Source organism: Anguilla rostrata, chromosome 1, assembly GCF_018555375.3.
Source record: "Anguilla rostrata isolate EN2019 chromosome 1, ASM1855537v3, whole genome shotgun sequence".
NCBI lineage: Eukaryota > Metazoa > Chordata > Actinopteri > Anguilliformes > Anguillidae > Anguilla > Anguilla rostrata.
The window spans coordinates 27,218,451-27,235,282 of NC_057933.1; the positions used below are offsets into that span (position 1 = coordinate 27,218,451).

Genomic DNA, 16,832 nt, shown 5'->3' on the forward strand with positions numbered 1-16,832 from the left:
TAGCTCATTCAGCCAAGGTAATTGGTGGGAACAAAAACCTGTGAACACACCAGCTCTCCAGGACCAAAATTGCTTACCCCTGGTGCAAAACCTGTCTAAATACCCATGGCCCCACAATCAAAATGATTTCTCTTCAAGTCGATCTGCAAAATCGCATTCGTACTTTAATTGGCAGTATAACACTTGCTTTTCCACATTGCTGGATGTGCAGTGTGATGGTTCAATGAGGCCCCATCATAATCAGCTTGTTTGTGCTGACAGAACCATCGTACGTTTTACTTTCATTCATCACTACTGAGTGACATCATCAAATCATTTCAAATACCTCAAAGGTGAATGTAGGACAAAAGATAGTGTGGCATGGTGGTGGGTGTGGCCACTGTACTGGGAGATGCAAAAAAGAAGAAAAAGAAAAAGGTGACCAAAATATTAATGAATTGACCGAAGGGCATATTACTAACCTACTTTTTTATTGGGGGGCGGGGGGGTAATTAGGGGACATGAGGAAAACACCAACAACAACCGAAAAATGTGCAATTCAGACAGTGTGGTGGTGCTGAGTGAATCCCATAAAAATAAGTGTTAATATCTCAAGAGCAGAATTAGAGCAAACAATGGGTTTAACGGCACAAGGCAGAAAATGGCCAGCACACAAATGAAAGAGGCCATGTTTGTGTCATTCAGCCAATGTAGGGGGTGTTGAGTAAGGTCACACATCCAAAGAGAATTTCTGTGAATATTTCACGAACAAAAACAGCGGAAATTATGGCCCATCTGGCACAAACCATTGACAGGTGACTTGAACCTTCATGACTGCCCAACAGTAAATTACGGATATTACTCAAAGTCTGCATTTAACATGCAATTACACAGATGAATGAGTACAACTTTGTAAGCCACGGCACAGGCCGAAATGCAACAAAGAAGCATAATTCATGTTTTACATACAATATTTATTTCATGATTTATATAATGATCTTCATTACAGAAATTCTTTGTTATATATTTTCTTTCTGTTTATTGCTTTACAGTAAAATGCATTGGTAAGATACACTGATAGCAAGACAATACATTCATATAAGTTATACACATATCTTTAGTCTCATAGTAACTATATTCTATATTCTTGTTCATTTATTGTTCTGATGGATAATCCCACATCATTTCGTGCTCACAGTGCATTAGGTCACATTCACTCACAAGAGTACACACGTCTCATGTGCATGTATGTTTGTGTGTGTGTGTGTGCATGCATGTGGAGAGGACAGAAAAAGTTGTGTGAACACATGTCAATAACCCATTAAAACTGTAATACATGTATGGCTCCCATTTAAACCTCATTGAAACTGACTCCCAATAAAGATGTACAGTATGCAGTAAACATACTGCAGAATCTCACAATGACAATTGCAATTAATGTGCAGACACTGCTGGCAAAAAGGATGTGACCACACAGGAAAGTGATTCATCTTACCTTCTAACACTTACTGGCCTATTATTATCATCATCATCATCATCATCTCATCAGTGGGAATATACAATCAGCATTACTGGTGCTTGAGCCTGGGCAATAATAATAATAATGATAATAATAATAATAATAATAACAAGAGTGGGTGGGATGCATGATACTCACAAAAAGCAAAGAGCTGTTAAAGGTCAGAGGTTATACGAGCTCACTTCCTCCAAGAGCACATGACTAATCCCCAGTAACTAAAAGCTGCGGGGCTCAGATTCCATTACATGGAGAACAAGACTAATTACTTTTTACTAATTACCTTTTTGCCATAAACAGAATTTAAAAATTATAGTTGTAAAGGAACTGGCTTCTCCTGCCACTGGCCCAAAATCCAAAAATAAAAAACAAGACCAGGTCAAAACGTAGTCTATGGCTTGACCGGCCGACCAATGGTGTAACTTCATCACTCAGTCACTCACTCAGTCACAGACATTCATGTTTGTAGGGCTGGCCCCGCTGTTGTGGTCCAGCCAAAAATAAATTGTAACTCAGGTAGAGATCAAAAACTTCTCCAGAATTGAGGATTGTAAGGTTCTGTCTAATGTGCTTGGGCAGAATTAGTTAATGTAATTATTCTTAATTTTGCTATACAATTATTCATTGAATAATTTTTATTTTAATATTAATTTTACCTAAATTAAAAGTGAGTTGAAAATCATATGGTAAAGAATAATGTTAGGATGTGGGACTTTAAAATTCTGAATGCTTGTTATCATAAAGACAACAGATTAAAATTGTTTTCAGTTTAATCTATTGCAAAGTTCCCTGGTTTTTAACAACCTGTGAGAAATTGTCACAGGACACCTATTGTACCAGTGGCCCTGTAACATTCACCTATCTTTATTTGACATTATATGCCTGAACAAATGAGTGTGATTCAATAGAACAGCAATAGTTTTCCTGCACATGGCATGTGGGACAGCTGTAGACAGTTTCCTGATAAGATCTGTAAATTCACCCAGCTGCTACTCTGTGACAAACAGCCATTTTTCTCAACCACTCCCTGTAAAGTAGTAGCAAAATTATACAGCAGTGGTCGATAAATGTTCAGGGCCCAGAATCGTAAGTTGTTGTGCAGGTTAACGTAAATTTGGAATTACAATATTTTTAGCAAATGCAAAACAACTTCCTATACACTGTAAATAGTAGAGCGAATGCAACAGTGTTTTATCTGGGACTGGGAGTTTTAAATGTAAATTGAAAGTATATGACATTCAGTTATTTTATTCATAGTTATTTTGTGAATCATTCCAATCCCTCTCAGAGACTACCCGTGCATCCCCAACCTACAATTTTAGAAAAACTGAGACAGAGGAAGAAAACAGGTGAATACAGTGGTCAGGAAAAACCCTTTGATGACAACAGGTTGGGGGTGGGGGCATTTGCATCAGCTTCTGGGAATGCATATTATGACCCTTTGACAGGAAACCATCGCCAGGGCTTATCCTATTGAGATTGCATATATATATATGTATATATATGAACATTGCAAACACCTGCCTTTCAGCAGTGACACAGCGACACTCACATTTTTTAACACTGACACCAACAGCCACGTTCACCACATGACACCGACATAATTATGACACTCTGCTCCAGACAGGTGCGTTTCTGTATGAAATTAAACGACTAAAACGGTCCAATAGCTGCCGAGTTGTGAGGTGAGCAGGGGACCGTCTCCCAGGGTCCGAATCCGAATGCCCGGGAGCGTCTCCGCGCTTCGGCATATGCCCCGGACCACGGGATTGCGCATTTCCCATCGTACACTGCCGACGCACCCGTGAAAGTTTTTTTGCAGTGCCCGGGGGAGAGGTCGGATTGGTTGGCGCCTGACAGGGAGGGGGGGGGGGGGGGGGTGAACAGGAGACGTGGCGCCACCCGCTGCCTGACCAGAAGGAAACGTCGTTTTCCACAGGAGAGGTGTGCAGCTCGTTGAAGTCTCTTATTTACATTCAGGCCTCTCTGTCATTCAGAGCAGCAGCAAAAAAAAAAAATAATAACCATGGGTACATCTTGCCTGATGTGTGAGGGAACCCCAAAAATAAGGGCTGTTGAGTACACCCCTGCGATCCCCACACAAGGTAAAGGTTGACTGATTGTGGACGGATGTATATCAGAGATGGCCCAACGGGGGTGACTGAGAACATATTGACACCTGAAGTCTAGGACTATATCAGCCATGCTGAAGTACACCAACATTACACTCAACATATTTACACCAGACGCCATGGGTTACAGTTCCCGAATCAGTCATACTCAGATGGATACCAAGACTGAAGGCGATGGATTACAGATCCCTGATCAGTCATTCCAAGGTGGACACCATTCTGCCCTGTCCTGACTAAAGCCCTGAGATCCCCCATTTAACAGCTCCAGGGGTGGTAAAAAGGACCAACTTTGGTAATGAAATACACAAACCAGGGTGACCAAACTCATATGTGATGAACAGGGTAGCAGGAAGACCAGTGTGACTCTTGTGACACTGCTGAGCCAATGAGATTAGACCCATTGATTTTCGCTATGCAATATGTGAAGCTGGGTGACTGAGCTCATGTGTTGAACAGGGAAGCGGGAAGACCCGAGGGACTCATGACACTGCACAGCCAATGAGATTTGACCCTTGGACTTCTCTCCCAGGTAGAAACATGGTCACTCCCCAAGTCCTGAATGTCATGCTGCCACCTTTCGGAGTTGGGGTCATGACGGTCAATCAGTAGAGATGTTCACAGGGCTTCAAACAGTAACTCAGTGACTAGCATGACCAGAGCGGATGGATCCAGCCGGTATGACATAACAGTAGGTCTGTGACATGGGTATTTTTAAAACCCATGACACGGTGCAATAGAAAGTCTGTTGAGATGTGGCACTTCAGTCCTCTATCGGTACTTCATCACCGGCGCCAAAGTTTCTCTCGGCATAGGGAACAGACATATCCTTCAGTGCACGCACAACTTGCTGCTCTGAATGTACAAGGGGACTTAATCCATCCCACACACACACACGCACTCGCGCACAAACACACACTTACCGCACAGACATAACAGTACGTGTGCAAATTTGCACTCACGCAGCTCACACGCGTATATAATTTGTAACTTGAGATATCATCTCGGTGTTATGCATCGTTTGTGCAGCTGTCTCAGCCAGAAAGGGTGCCTCTTTCCCTAAGGGAGGAGAAGGGTGGAGCAACCCTGAGAGAGGGTATCACCAACAGCCGCAGCCCTCTCCTTATTGCACCCCTCGCGGAAGGACTGGAATGTTTCCCGAACCAAAAGACATTACAAAATGTAGTCGTTTTCTCTCTCTTTTTTTTACAGCCCATTTCTAAAGTGCAACATGTTCTCCTGACATGTTTTTTCTTTGCTCGTTTATCTTTAAATAAAAAAAATACATAACGAAACAATGATTAAATAACAAAAAGAATACATTTGTGCAGTAGATATGTTTGATGCTGGCACCGAGCTGCCTGACCAAAATACAATCATCTAAAAAAGTGTGCTAGAAAAAGAAAATGGAGTGCAATGACCTACAGTGGAGAGGAGAGAAAGAGTACCCTGTTGTTAGGACACGCACATGCGGGACAAGGGTGCACACTAGCAGATCGGCGGTTCAGAGTTCAGAGGGAATTTGTCCACTGTAAGGTGTCTCGGGGGAAGAAGCTGAGCTTCTGGAGAGATGGCTGTCTCCCCTGAGCTGAGATATTAGGGGTTCTCTTGGCAGGGTTGACGTGCTCTGGAGGTGGAGATGTGATGAGGGAAAGGGGAAACCCTAGGCTTCCGACATCCACCCAGGACCAAAAGTACGTGCAGACAAGAATGGAAAAGACGGGATATGGGGTGGGAATCGAGAGGGATGAAAGTGAGGCCAAAGCAGAGGTTGAAAGAAGGGAAAAGAGAGGAAAAACGGTGATGGGAAGGCGGGGTGAGGAGTGGGAGAGGGGTGTGGCCCGGCCTACAGCAGCTCCTGGCACATGGGCAGGTTGACGAAGGTGAAGACGTTGTATTCGATCATGATGGAGAAGCAGAGGAAGATTGCGTACATGATCAACACGTACACCCCCAGCTTCAGGTCCAGCTTCCACCTGTTCACGTGAATCCCCACGACCTATGGGTGGAGGAACACAGAGTGAAGTGCAGGCCAGCAGGTGAAGTCAGTAGGCCGTACAAAGAGCTACATCTGGCCAGACAAACGACTTCACAAATGAATAATTTGGACACAACGTATGGCACAGTATATAATACATTTCTTCAATTCTGGCCTCTGTTCATAAAATTACACAAGCAGTACAGGATGTCAGTAATTTCTGGATGTCCAGTGTCTTCATATCCTATGAGTGACAGGGAACACACACGCATGCACGCACGCACACACACACACACGCACTTCCTGGTGCTGTATCAAATTATGTGAAGCATGGCTTGGGGGCCGTAACAATTATCCTTACCAATTAAGTGTATAAATATGCGAGCAGTTCAGTGTCTTCAGATGTCTCTGTTTGTCTCCCTGGGGGCCTAATTTTGCCAAGCGTTTCCTCCATGGTTGTACTTTGAGGAATGACTATATGAGTCTATAACATGCCTACTCTAAGTGTTACTATTACATTGTATGCTACATCTTGATGACAGGATTAGGTGTAGGTTGTGTAGTTCTCAGCTGACAAAGCTAAAATCTTATCTGTGCTACTGTAGGGTGTACTTTTTCTACCATGGTACATTCTGCAAAGCAGCAGTGTATGCATAAGTGTTCATTCTTTTCTGAGCATCGCCTGTTGCAGTTTCGCTTATGGAAATGGCTCCTCCACTCCAGCTACAGGAAGAGAAATAGCCTAGCAATTGAAAGTTGATAATGTCCATCTTTCACAGGCCAGTGCAGAGTCCCAGGCTCTGTCATCAGTCAGTGGTTCTAACCCTGATTCTGCATCCTGTCTGTAGTGCTAAAGTTCATGAGACAGAAAGACTGGTCTGTGTGGGGACTTCCTTTCCATGAAAGGAAGTCCCCTTCATTTTGTGGTAGATCTGGTGTAAGCATCAAAATGGATTGAAGAGGCCCAGTCCTACTATCACTAGCCTATCACTTGAAACTACTGACTGAGCTTACTTCATCTATGATCATTTAGAGTGACAGGCTAAGAATGAAATTAAGTTTAGACCAAGGGCACGTAGGATCTCCTCGAAAATTGGGTACACTATAACGTGATAGAAGAGCTGTTATTCAGCAGGTATCCTACCATATGGGGGTCCAGGGTAGGTCTGAAGTCTTATGGGATAAAGCTGCTCAGGGGTTTGCATTGGGATAATTATAGGAAATGGTGAGAAAGCAATAAGAACAGCTGAAACAACTCTTCCAATGCATGTTAGTTTTACAGAACTCCCAGAGTTCAACCATAATTCACAATACTTGTAAATTCTGTTGAAAAAAAAGGTCTGTGATTGTGAACATGTAACCCCATCAGTCATACCCCTTTTCTCCCATTGTCTTATGAATGCATCAGCCTCAATCCAGCCAGCAGGAAACAGGCTGATATGCTGGTGTCACAGTTCAAAAGGGGCCATTCCTGGCTCTTGGAATTCCAGTCTGATGAGTGACCCTACCATGTCTCCATTGTTACAGTAGGTCCCTGTCCACATTTCAATAAAATGATCTTTGAGAAGAATGTTAGTCGGGGGGCCACAGGTTATGGCTAATGGTCTCTACGTTGGGTACTTCGAGCTTGATATTGAAGTATTGGCTCAGACTATTCCAAAGAGTTGGGTACTGATGATTAAAGATCCCCCAGGTCCTCTTTCCAAGCCATGGGTGCCTAGTGCATTCATTGTGAATATTATACATGAGTGATATGACAAGCCATTTGGAATGCATAGCCTTACTCTTCAGTCCAACAGGAGAAATTGAAGACCTTAAAGCCAGATTGGAGACAGCGCCTGTATAAGCGTACGCAAACTTCTCTCGTCCTGTCATCTTGGAGGAGGATGCAAGCTATGGCAACCTTGGAGTAGTCTCACAGAAGCAGGGTGGCAAGGCATGACCCATGGAACTTCACCTGAACACATGGTCCTAGGTGGCCCAGCTGGCTGCCTTCAATCATACCCTGTTCCTGAGGTAGCGCCCTGCCTGCTCCATTGAAAATGTCAGCTTGCTCTCCAGGCAATACCTTCTGAATGAGCCCTGTGATTTCTCTGAAGGACTGGCTTTTAAAATTCCCCGACAGAACACTGCCAGTAAGAGGTGACCCAAGCAGGTAACCTAAGCTGCTATTATCTACACTTTCTTTCCACTCTGTTGCCCTGCAGGAAGCCAGAACTCAGAATGTTTCTGGAGTACTGGAGGAAGACCTCTTCTGTCTATAGTGAATGGCAGGGGCTCCATAACATGGTATTGGAGTTACTTAGAGGATGTCTCTTTCACTGCTTCAGTTTACAAAATGATGCTGGAGAGGAGGTACTTCCAGCTGAACCTACAGAGTGTTGAAAAGGGAACTCCTACATCAGTTGCATGACTGCCATAGACCCCAGTATTGACTGGGCCATTGATTTGGTAAGATAGAGGTGATATAAGCCAATAATGCCCAGGGGCCTCAAACTGTAAATGGTAAATGGACTGCATTTATATAGCGCTTTTATCCAATGCGCTTTACAATTGATGCCTCTCATTCACTCATTCACACACACTCACACACCAACGGTGAAAGGCTGCCATGCAAGGTACCAATCAGCTCGTTGGGAGCAATTAGGGGTTAGGAGTCTTGCTCAGGGACACTTCGATGTGTACTTCAAGCTGGCTTTTGAGCTAAATCAGATATTAGCTATTGATTTTACTCCTCAAGATGGTAGGGAACAGGTCCTGATTATAACGTGTCAGACATCAGTACATCAAGGCAATCCCAACCAATACCACCCGTAGGGGGACAGTCGGTACCTTGCCGAACCTTGCATAACCTCATGCGCACTCAGCCATCAGCTAAAACACTGGGCCGGACACCTTCCTCAGGCAACGTTCTCGTGTAACGCCACAACACACCGGTCCCCAGGCAATTCAGCAGCCTTTTTGTCCAGAACCTTCAGTTACCTGTCGACTTCCTCCATTATACAACTAAACCCGCTAAGGGTGGTGTGGAGAGGTGGGTTCATGAGCACCAGAGGAAGTGCCAAACAGCATTAGATAGCGCCATGGAGCATCATTTAAGGAAGGCCAGGTGGTGTATCTGTGTGACTACAGTGAGACAGGCAGAAATAGAATCCATGATCTGTGGGGCCCAGCATTCTACAAGATGATAAAAGCACCCATGGCAAGACACCCCATGTTTGCTATGGCTCCGGGCAACAGATTGAAGCAGGTACAGCATTACCATCAAATGCTGCTTTGAGGGAGTGTTTTTGAATTATGTCCTGTTAGGGATGGATCATTTTCCTGGTAATCCTCCACAAACACCACAGTGGCGAATTACCCTGATGATGATGGGTTCTCTTAGTCTTAACCAAAGCAGCACCAAGGAATTTATGACAAGCAGCACTTCAGGAAATACGTATTGTTAAAATCATATTGAATGTAAAACTAAAATATTGTCTCGTACTGTCTTTACGGTCTATATTGTGGCAATAAAAAAACTGCAATACTTTCATTAGAATCTTTTGCAAGCGGCAGTCTATAAATAAATGGCTTTCAGAATGTTACGTGCATGAATTCATGCTATAATGTATTTTACATTGCAGTTGTAACTGCGTACATTTTTGTATTTCCATGGGAAAATGCCTACACCAAGTGGAAAATAAAGCTGAATCATCTATTTCCACATACACTTCCTTTAAGTCTAGACATGCTGATGCACACGTGAATGTGCTTGTCACGATATTTGATTATGAAAAACGTATAGCAGATTGTAGAACTTTCTGACAGGTTCTAAAATTGATATATACTTTTCTGCTGCTCTTACTAATTTATTGAATATGTACCTTGCATTGTAAGAAGGTTTGAAAGAGAGCACCTGCTAAATGAACATACTGTAAAGTACTTACAGTAAAAGCTACAGAACCCAGCAGCAGGACCACTGAGTACACCAGCCCCTTACTGTTGATCTCCACCTACAAGAGACAGACAGCCCACCATTTCAACACCAAACTTTGTGAATGAAATCCAACACGCTTCAACACATTCATCCTGCTGGGAGCCTACAACACACACAGAGCTAAGGGACTGAATTCCTTTTTTTTAAAAAGACGTTATTGACGACGGCCTGCAACCACAAACACGAATAGGACCGCAGGCGTTTGAACACCAGAAAGCTCAGTTTTGAGGAACTTTAAATAGAAGTTGTTGACGAGAGAGCATTCGTTTACTCTGCCTACCAATGATTGTGTGACTTTTTCCCATGTTGGGTAACAGATGTACATAAGTGTGCAGTGGCTTAGGGAAACCACTGGATATGTGACTTTTGTGTAGAACTTTTGGTGTGAAAAATCTGATGTGAGTATTAGTCTGCTTTAGATGTGTCATCTATTTAGAGGAAGAGCAAAAAAGCTCGAGACTATGATGAAATCAAATTACTCGCAAGGAAATGTATATGGCAACACTTTGTTACAGGCTGTGCTGTTTGCTACAGTGGAAAAAAAGAAAGGACTCAGTAAATGTCCAGGTAGCATTCTCAAATGAGAGCGAGTCTCACCTCAGAGCCAAAATCGACAGCCATGGTCTGGATTGCCCATGGAACGCCCAGGCCCACCAGGATGTCAAAAACATTGCTGCCAATGGTGTTGGAAACTGCCATGTCCCCTAGACCTGTGGAGAGGAAACATTAGACTCTCTCTCTCTCACACACACACACACACACACACACACACACACACACACACACACACAAACACGCACTATGCATCCATTGCCATTGTTAGACAAACAAAACACACACGAGCAATAATACCCACAGAATACCAAGCATTTTATTTAATGAAATGGAAAGAGTGAGTGGCACCTTGCCGGGCGACGATGAGGCTGGCGATGCAGTCGGGGACGCTGGTGCCAGCTGCCAGAAACGTAATGCCCATGATGACATCAGGGATGCCCAGAGTGTAGCCAATTATCGTCACCTGCGCGCACGAGTGCAACAATTAATGACCTGCCATCTGGTGATACCCATTAAAAAAAACACACCTCAGTGACCTGAAAGGTCATGCCAAGCAATCATGCACACACATCAGAGTTCTGCAAATCAAGGCACAGTGCATTGAGAAAAATTTGCATAAGGGTCTCAATTCACTGCTGCATCTTGGGTTCACAAACAGCCAAGTGAAAGTAAATACTTGAATCGTATTATTCATGCTCGTTGCAAAAAGATCTCATGTTTACATGTTTAATTGATCAATGATAACTAGTGAGCATATCACCAAAATCATCAAATTTATAAAAAAAGTACTCAAGAGAGCAAAGTTAGTTTACTGAACAGACTTATCACCAATCATGTCTAGTTGGTGACTACTGCTGCAAATGTTTGCCTTAGTGGAAAATTTGTTGGCCAGCTATCTTGTATGTTAGCCATGTGACACTGAACATTGGTTTATTTAATAACACTCAATACAACTATAATTTAATCAAATCAACTTGTAGTATTGGTAGCTGTAGATTTGCATTTAACTTACGGTCAGTAAAGGACATTCACAGCTATTGCTATCACAGTATTATAAATATTAGCTTCAAAATGTTGTTTTTCAGGAGGAAAATAATCTCTTTAAATACTCTTGGGTGTTTATTTGGTTTACAGTTCATAGTAAGGATTTGAAAAATGTAGTAAGCGGTTTGTTTTAAGCAATAGTTTTGAGGAGCAAAAATTAATAACCACAGGAAATAAGAGTGCAGTCTAAGCTTGATGCTGTAATAACTTTGGGGGAAATGTGGTAGGACACCTTTACTTCCTGCCTAACACATACACAAGCAAAAGTTACAATCTCTCCTATCACTACAGCGTGGCTGCCCAATAAAATCCAAACTCTGAAACTACTACAGTGCATGCCTCTAACCCTCATGAAGTTGAAATGCACAATACCATTGGAGGAAAATAGCTTGGAATTTGAGAGACAGACAAATGCAAAGTGTGCACTTCTCGTCATAGTTTAGCAAGTTCAGCAGTCACCAAAATTACAGTATGAATAAACTGCGCCTGTGGAGAAAAACGTTGCATATGTTTTTAAGGCAAGCAAAAAAGCTGCTTGAACCCAGGTCTTCATGTTATTCAATACATTCAGTGGCTCAGCTTTCGTTTCCTCAGTTAGAGGCCGAGGGTGACATCTGCTGGAACAGACGGGCTATGGCAGTCTGTGAGAAAATGCGGTGTTGGCTACACTAGAATGCACAGGTGCTATTGGAAAAGATGGTCTCAGTCTAAAAAGCGCTCACCGTCACAGGGCAGTAGCGAGTGCTCAAATAATCCTCAACTGACACCGTTCTGCTGTCTGATTAGCTTGGTTAAAGGCAATATGCTGAAAGCCAGCAGATTCTCCCAGTAGAATGAGGGGAGAGGACTACCCACTGTGACTAGGGAAATTGTTTTTGCCTGACTGCATGGTGGCCTAAAGTTGGCTTAGTCTGTAGTGGCCTTTGCTCTGGTCAGTTATCTGTGCTCGTCAACTTCCTGTTGGAAAATATCATTTCTAGACTGTGACTGTGAAAGCATCATTGTTTTTTGAAAATTTTAATTCCCAATATTTGAAACAGATTTTTCACACAATTGGGCACGAACTGGCATCCTGCTTTAGAGCAGACTTGCCAAATGTTCATTGCAAAGTGGTTTATTTCTGTTCAGATGGCGGCATTAACTTCCACAAGCTCAGTAAATCCGTCTTCGACAGCACCTGGCATTCAAAAGCACGCCCAGGCGTGGACTGTTTGTACAACATCTTAACCACCACCTAGCAGCCAATGACAAGGAGCTTTCATCTCAAAGCAATGGCTCAGTTGTTTTGACCCTCCCATATGATGTGGAGAGCTCTGGGGCTGCCTGCCATATGCCTATATATGCAGAACAGAGCTTTGAGCTAGTCCTGTAGGACAGAATTTTAAGCTACGTGCAATATTTGCACCTGTACAACAGAGCTTTAAGCCACGTACAACATTTTGCACTTTTAGAAGAGCAGAACTACATTGACAAATGCACTGCTGTCTATTAAACCTGACTTAATAACAAGGAATCCTTGAAATCAGCACGGTCTGTGAATTCTTGAAGGTTATGACACCAAACTAAGGAAACACAAAACACAAAAACTCAATTTCAGAAAATTAAACATACTGTACTATCCCAGTTCAAATTAAACAAGTTCTTTCTCAGCGTAGGCTAAGCATCTCAAATGCTGCCAAAACAAACCCAAAAATCCACAAAAAATGTTGCCAGTTTAATGAAATGGTCTCTAAACTTGTATTAAAATGTGTTTTTATAGTTACAATATCAGATGATGGGTTTTTAATAATATTTTGTTTTGTTTATTATTTTCACAATTTTCTGGCCTCCAAAGTGTTAAATAATTGCAGATACATATCTAACCAGAGGGCTGCTAGCAGTACATATACTCAAACCCATGAGCATGACTCACCATCCACACCATCAGGTAGGAGAAGACGGCAATCCAAAGCGTGGAGAGGAAGAAGGACAGCATGAAGCACCGTTCCCAGCGGGGCTTAGAGCAGTTTGGCACAGTGAAGTAGAGCAGCAGCAGCAACGGCCAAGAAACCAGCCACTTGCCCTTGTCGAGGATGCCCCCTGCAGGAAAAAGAGAACGACTACAACCCAACTACAAAAGTGCCTCAGCATGGTCTCTCTGTTCCGGAAGTCTGTTCCAGTGGTCTTCAAGGTGTTGGAACTCACCTCCCCTGTGATGGGATGCGACAAATGACATTTGTCATCCCACTGTAACTTTTGATAGACTCAGTTTGATGAATGTGAGGGGACTTATAAAATATTCAACTCAACTATAGAAGAAGCATACATGAAGCACACCATGTTAGTTACACGATAGTTGACATGGCAAGTTTTTTTAAAATTTTTATAGTGAAGCTAGGCTAGTGAGCTTGGAAACCTGCTGATTAATAAACATCCTAAAACTTGCTAACACACTCTCCAGTTAAAAGCTGCAATCGCATTCAAAACCCTAGCATTAGCCCTTAATGTCCTTAATGTGGTATTCTGCTGCGCTGGTAGCCTTCAGACAGCTACCAGGTGGCTCATCTTGCTAACAGATGGATTTCTGTATAGCGCTGACAGTGGCCAGCATGCCCACAAGGTGGCTCCTATTTTCCAACATCCGCACATCAGAAACAATAATGCTCATTAATACACGTTGATTTTGAATAGTAAAAACTATTATGAATTCACTTAATTTATATGCAAATTCAGATTTATTTTATTTTTTTCCCCTCCAATTTTCTCCCCAATTTAGTATTTATACCAATTCCCCGTGTGTATCACAGCCCTGGTCGATGCGCTATCCTCTGTCGGTCTGGGTAGGGTGTAGACTACCACATGCCTCCTCTGACACTGTATGTAGAGTCACCAGCTGCTTCTTTTCACCTGACAGCGAGGAGTTTCACCGGGAGTGTGTAACGTGCGTGGAGGTTAACGCTATCTCCCCCAGATCCCCTCCCTGCTGAACATGCGCCCCGACCAACCAGTAGGAGTCGCTAATGCAGCCATCAGGACTCATACCCTCACCGGCTTCCCACCCGCAAACACTGCGTAGGAACAAGCCGGAAGTACCGCTGCCAGGGATTGAACCCCGGTCTCTGCGGTGGTAGGCGAGTGCTTATACCTCTACACTACCCAGGCGGCCCCGAAATTCAGATTTTTTGACTTCATAAAAAAAATCTTCATAAGCTATGACAACTCAAACAAATAACATTGTTTACAACTTTTCTCGGGTAACAAAGAAACAATTTCTGGGCACCTGTACAACACAGGTTAGATTCAGTAAAAACTTCAGATAAAAATTGTCTCGTTATTCATTCCACTGTAGTCGCTCAAAACTACCCAGTCAATCTTCCCCAGCCAGACAATGTCATAGAAAATATCAGTGAGTTTAGTGCACCGCTGACACTTGTACTTTGACTCTACTGAGAATAAGAACATGACAGGAAGAGTGTCAGCCGGTCCATTAGTGTCTGGCTCTGTGAACTTCAAATTGAAAGCTCTGTCTCAGCGGTCACGTTTCCAAGTCTTCCCATTTACCACCAGATTCGGGGTTACTAAAACAGAGTTAAGACATAATGATACATGTCAAGCTGAACAGTTCCACTTGCATACATAGCTAGATTTGGTATGAGAGTAGATGCAGCGGTCTGTCATATTCTGACTTTATGAACTTCGCCTTCATTGATAATAAAGCAGGGATAACAGATGTGATGCCACCTTACTTTGCAGGCACGCACCATAGAAGTAAGTATCCACCAATAATCAATCGGCCTTGTTCAATTTATACCAATGTACGTAGTATTCAGTGGAGCTCCTCTGGTTTCTATTTGAAATAAGGTAACCATAAATTATTCCACGGTGATGACATCAACATGCCATCCATATTTCATTATCCCTGTCTAGAATGAGGAAGAACAGAAGATGGAAGGAAAGAGTTGACAATCTGGTTTGTTTATACTTTTGCATTGCAAGGAGGACCATTGGCCAAGACCATTTGAACCTCTGTCTAAGTGTTGCAATGGCACATGGGGGTGTCTCACCTGGCACAGTGAAGGGAGAGGATATGCTACTCTCCTCCTCTACCTGCTTGTCTTCTGGAACGTTTCCATTCTCCATGTTGTCAGCTTTCCCGTCCACCACCGTGTTTTCCACCCCGTTGGACGCTTGAACCAACCTCTACGCCAAGCCCAGCAGCAGAAAGCCCAGCAGTGGCACATGAGAGGGGAACAAGGTCAGGCTGTCAATCTATTATTCATGCATTTTTTAAATACATATTCACTTAAATTCTAAATTGATTCCTAATTAGAATTCCAAATTAGAATAAAACTATAGGCCCATCTCACAGCATTGTCTCATCGCTTTGGGACCACAGTGGAAGACCATCCTCCTCTTCAAAACTGCAGGACCGTTTCACTGTCTAATGTTGAACCCATTCTTCCTCTCCCCTCCATTGCCACCCCCCCTCCCGCTCGGAAACATCCCCATCCAGCCCCCCCACCTCGTTGATGATGAGGCGGCTGGCCATTCGGAGTCGGGTTTTGGGGCCGAAGTGGTTGGTGATCATGACGCGGAGCCCGGCCTCGGGGAAGCGGTAGTTCGAAGAGCTGGAGCGTATCATCTCGTCCACCATGACTACAGAGCCCTGTCTGGACGTCTTATCGGGCTTCACTGGGAACACAGAGACATCGTCACACCCGCGCACGAACACACCACGCGTGCAGAACAGCCACACTAACACGCGTGCAGTACCACCAATATGTATGCAAGAGCACACGGTAGCTGATGCACATACCTACACCATGCATCCAAACACAAAAAAAACAAAGTGCAAATATACATGACCAGACTAATCTGAGTGCAAGGTACTGTACACACCTGCATCTGGAGATACAAGCACATCCAAAAACACAGACACACGCAAACAATATTTACAGGCAGATCCACATAACATACACACGTATGTATGAACACATGCCAAAGTGATATGTGAATGTCAGTGTGACATTCAAACCACCAACCAAGAAATTCTAGCTAAAGATTGTATAATTTGTCTTCAGGACTTTTCCCAGATAGTTCAAAATGTGTTAAACACTTTGACTCTCTCACAGATAATCAGATTCAGCCCAGCCTAGAAGAGTTGGATGAGAAGCCGGCTGCAAAACATCAAATTTGGATATGGCTAGACATACTCCCTGAGATTGTCCACCATTACTCATGCAAGATGAAAGAGACGTATTAAAAATTTTACAAAATGGAAAAAATCGGACCAGCCAGTGGGTTCACACATCAAGAGATGAGACGAACATAAAAAACATCAAGGACTACACATTAAAGACACTGCAGCAAAAAAGCAGAAGCGATGTTGGGTTTAGCAAGGCTAAGCAGACAGGCTTTTGTGAGCTTGTGAATTATAGTCAGGTTAGTTCTGGGATTAGCGTACAACAGCAGAGAACACCAGAGAAGGCTTTAACAGATTAAATCATTAGAGAGCTGTTATAACAATCAAAAGAAGGGAGCTAACATGAGCCATTATCATCATAATCATGATGGGCAGTGCTACCGTATGCTGGGTGACTCACCGACTTCAGCCAATCATTGCGTTCCACAGTAGAGCGCAAAAACTTTTGATCTTTTCAATCTCTTTGGTGA

The 16,832-nt window shown here is 43.2% G+C and overlaps 1 protein-coding gene across 2 annotated transcripts in view; it reads right to left on the reverse strand.

Moving 5' to 3' along the window:
- Positions 1-932: 932 nt before the first annotated feature.
- slc24a4a (solute carrier family 24 member 4a) overlaps positions 933-16,832 on the reverse strand; it is a 42,498-nt gene continuing 26,598 nt past the window's right edge. For both annotated transcript variants that reach the window (XM_064332818.1, XM_064332809.1), the window contains exons 12-18: positions 15,682-15,851; positions 15,224-15,359; positions 13,093-13,259; positions 10,485-10,599; positions 10,179-10,291; positions 9,532-9,597; positions 933-5,623 (exon numbers count right to left, since the gene is read on the reverse strand). In XM_064332818.1, coding sequence (XP_064188888.1) covers positions 5,471-5,623; positions 9,532-9,597; positions 10,179-10,291; positions 10,485-10,599; positions 13,093-13,259; positions 15,224-15,359; positions 15,682-15,851 — 920 coding nt within the window. In that variant the 3' untranslated portion in view covers positions 933-5,470. The remainder of the gene's footprint in view (positions 5,624-9,531; positions 9,598-10,178; positions 10,292-10,484; positions 10,600-13,092; positions 13,260-15,223; positions 15,360-15,681; positions 15,852-16,832) is intronic.